This window comes from Populus nigra, chromosome 1, assembly GCF_951802175.1.
Source record: "Populus nigra chromosome 1, ddPopNigr1.1, whole genome shotgun sequence".
NCBI lineage: Eukaryota > Viridiplantae > Streptophyta > Magnoliopsida > Malpighiales > Salicaceae > Populus > Populus nigra.
In genome coordinates, this window is record NC_084852.1 from 16811764 (window position 1) to 16815777 (window position 4014).

General features: G+C 38.0%; 1 protein-coding gene across 1 annotated transcript; it reads left to right on the top strand.

The window, feature by feature from the left end:
* Window positions 1-247: 247 nt before the first annotated feature.
* On the top strand, window positions 248-2030 carry LOC133704884 (transcription factor TCP20-like). Its single transcript, XM_062129930.1, has 2 exons — window positions 248-1582; window positions 1686-2030. Exon 1 carries the CDS (start codon window positions 408-410, stop codon window positions 1368-1370), a length of 963 nt encoding a protein of 320 aa, XP_061985914.1. The 5' UTR covers window positions 248-407; the 3' UTR covers window positions 1371-1582; window positions 1686-2030.
* Window positions 2031-4014: the final 1984 nt, after the last annotated feature.

Here is a 4014-nt window from a genome sequence, read left to right on the forward strand (position 1 = left end):
ATGCACCCATGTTTTGTATCTTACAGAGAGACAGGGAAGGTAAAAAAAAAAGAGAGAGAGAGAGTAGACAATTACATGGTGGTAAGAAGATAAGTAAACTCAGAGCCCAGAGGACAGGAGTTAAAAAAAAAAAAAAGTGTTTTGAGTTTTGACCATGAGAGAAAGCAAATACATTATTAGGATTTTTTTTTTATTTTTTTTTAAAAAACATTATATAAGTATTATAGGGATTGAGTTGTGTGTTTTTGTCTCTGTCTTTGTTGCCAAAAACAGTGAAACTCATGAAAGTTTAGGACTTTTCAGGTCATCTTCTTCAATCAAAGAGGAGTAGAGGACCCATCTTCCTCCTCCTTTTTTTTTTAAAGCTTATTTTGCATCTCTTCGTCCACTTTCTATCTTTCCTGTTCATGGATCCCAAGGGCTCTAACTCAAAAAACCCACATGAGTTACCCACTTTCTTGACCCACACCCACCCTTCTCCTCCTCATCCTCCTCCACAACCTCATCTTCAACAACCACAACAACTCCATAGCCAAAACCAACAACAACCCAACATGGGAGACAACAAACCAGCAGAAATCAAAGACTTTCAGATTGTAGTAGCTGACAAAGAAGAGCAAAAGAAACAGTTAGCACCAAAGAGAAGCTCAAACAAAGACAGACACACAAAAGTTGAAGGTAGAGGTAGAAGGATAAGGATGCCAGCTCTTTGTGCAGCGAGAATCTTTCAATTGACAAGAGAATTGGGTCACAAATCTGATGGAGAGACAATACAGTGGCTTCTACAACAAGCTGAACCATCTATAATTGCAGCAACTGGGACAGGTACTATACCTGCATCAGCTTTAGCAGCTGCTGGCGGTGCAATTTCACAACAAGGAGCTTCTCTTTCTGCTGGTTTGCATCAAAAGATTGATGATTTAGGTGGGTCCAGTAGTAGTAGGGCCAGTTGGGCAATGTTAGGTGGCAATTTAGGGAGACCCCATCATGTTACTACTGCAGGATTATGGCCCCCAGTTGGAGGTTATGGGTTCCAGTCATCATCTAATTCCACTGGTCCGTCAACAACAAATATAGGGACTGAAGCTGCTGCTGCTGGTGGTTCTAGTTATTTGCAAAAACTCGGGTTTCCAGGGTTTGACTTGCCGAGTAACAACATGGGGCCTATGAGTTTTACTTCAATTTTAGGTGGGGGTGCCCAGCAGTTACCAGGATTGGAACTTGGGTTGTCACAGGACGGGCATATTGGGGTTTTGAGTCCACAAGCTTTGAATCAGATTTATCAGCAGATGGGGCATGCTAGAGTGCACCAGCAGCAGCATCAGCAACAAAATCCTTCTAAAGATGATTCACAAGGATCAGGCCAGTGATTAGTAGTTGAAGGAAATAGGCATTTTGTTGATGTTGAAAGAGAGGCTGAGTGATTTTCGTTAATGGTTTTTTGTGTTGTATAATTGATAAACAGAAAAAAAAATGCGAGCAAAAAAAAGAGAGAGAGATACTTTGGGAGAATTCAATAGGGACTGGATTTGGTTTGCCATTCACTTCTTCTCCACTGCCTCACTCAGGTTTTCATATACAGGTGCGTTTTTCTCTTGATTGATATTAGATTTTCTTTTTGGTGTAAATTATTGAGGTGGTTATTGACCCATTTTAATGATTTGGCTTTGATGTGGAATGTGCAGATGGGATTGTGCACAGCCAAATAGCTTGGTTTTGGGCTTAACTTCTTATTTGATTCAGAGGTGTGTTGATTATAGTGTAAGGCATCTTTAATTATTTTGTTCTTCTGTAGGTCTGGATGAAGTGGTTGAATTTGATCAGTTTGTTTGTGATATGAAACATAGAGTTTCATAGTCATACTTTTGTCTGATTTCACTTTGTATCATGCTTTGCAGAGGTGAAGCTATTAATTTTTCACATTTGGCTGTCTGCTACATGCATTTGACTTGCTGTTTTGTGTCTGTATGAAATAATATCTAGTCATCATCTTAATTATACAAAAGCTTTCTGCTTTTTCTAGCTAGAAATTTGTTCCTAAAGAGCCATTTATGTCTCTCTTTGTTTCTTGAAATTTCCATCCCAGCATTCTGTTTTAATAATCTTCTTCATTACCAGGAGATTACATTAATTGTGCGTATCTGATCATGGCACACCAGCTTTTTCTTATTTTTTGTGCTGTACACCTGAGACTATAGTAGTCCCAATAAGTATTGAAATTCTCTGAAGTTGATGCATTTCGGGATCCTATTTTAACAATCTTCTTCAAGCATAGGGAATCACCTAAATTTGTGACCAACATCTGGTTACGTTTGTAAAAAGAATCCGATCCTCCACCGTTTTGACCCTTTTTTTATCTGTTCACTATAACTCAAATTTATAGCTCTTACTGTAAGTTTAGAAATTCTAGCAAGTTGTTATCACTGTCACAGTCAAACTGTCGGTATGAACAACCACCCTTTAATAGGATGGCCAATTTGGTCATGATTCTTGCAACAATGCAATGAAGTCAGTCCTCACTTCATCTGTTAATTAACCCTTCATTTTGCAACACCTCTAACCCATGTAAGCTATCCTTTTCCGTGTAAGAGAACATCTCAGAAATACCAAATAAGCTTCTCAGAAGATTTTAATGTAGACAGAGTTATGAAAGCTGCGTGTGCCACCTTATCGATGCCTTGAAACTATGATTTTGCAGGCTTTGTTTTCATGATATAAATTCTAGTGAATATTGGTTTCTCAAGTTTCCAAATTTCACACCGTTATGCTTCTAGGAGCTCGTGTTTTTAGTTCATATAGGCATAGAGTTCGCTGAGTTCTGGTTGAGGTTTATTTATGTATGGTGCCAACACTCCTTGATAGTGTCATGTATTTAAGCATTGGCATCTTGACTTTGGAGTATCAAAGTTGGAAGCAGTTTTCTCCATGTTAATAAATTTGGATTTTAGACTGTCATCAGAAAGTTTCATATAGTTAAATAAGTGTCAGCACTTGAGGATGGACAGATGAAATGTGTACATCTGTTGCCTTCTACAATGGTTGAACCTCGCATTTGAATTAGTTTAATCTGTGAAAATCATCTCTTTGTGATCAGTGTTCTGCTTTCAGCTTATTTATCACAATCTCCTGTTATTTCTTGTGGTACTAGACCGTTCCTCATATTGTGAAGGTTATCTACATCCTTCACCTGGTTTTAGTATATCTGTTATCTAAGGAATTTATGACCATTACTGTGTATGCAGTAGATAATCTAGAAGTCCCTGCTGTTCATAATTATTTTAATCTGTGCCTTTTTCACCTATAGTTTTGATAATCTTTTACTGTAGTTTTCTAGCGTGAAGAATTACTGCAAACATAGCAAGATGAGTCCCGCTGTTTGCGGAGAATTGTAGCTTTCCTAGGTGTAAATGGTGTTCAAATCACCAATTTTACTGGAAAGGAACCTGACAACAATTTTATAGGATGAAAATATGAATTTTAGAATTTAAAAGACTTGGTGGGAGAGAAGTGCATTAACCATATAGTGAAATGCGTCACATGAAGTAGATGTTTTTGTACATATTGTCTCTCATTTTAATGTTATTGAGGCTTGCGTACCGAGTGGGCTAGAAGTTTTTTTGTGTTTTGAAATTTCAAATCTGAGACTGATATTTAAGGCAGCGTAGTATTTATTATTGACTTCGTCCTCTCAGTCATTCCTGTGGTTGGCAATCGATTCTCTTTCCACATCTGTTCTTCTCTATGGTCTCTTTCTGCTCCTATTTCAATTTCTGCAATTACTGTCTTGTCTATTTGCTTGGTAACTCTACTGTTCAGTGATAGTATGTACATGTGTTTTTTCCAAGAGATTGACCCCGGATGCCACGAGCTATTTGATTTAACACTCAGCAGGACCTCCCACCCATTTAGCCCTAGTCTCATCAAACTCTGCAGCATCTTTCTTTTACTCAGAGATTCAAGAAATCCCTACACGATAAGCCCAGCAGAATTAGCTCACTGGTAAATTCAATTTGT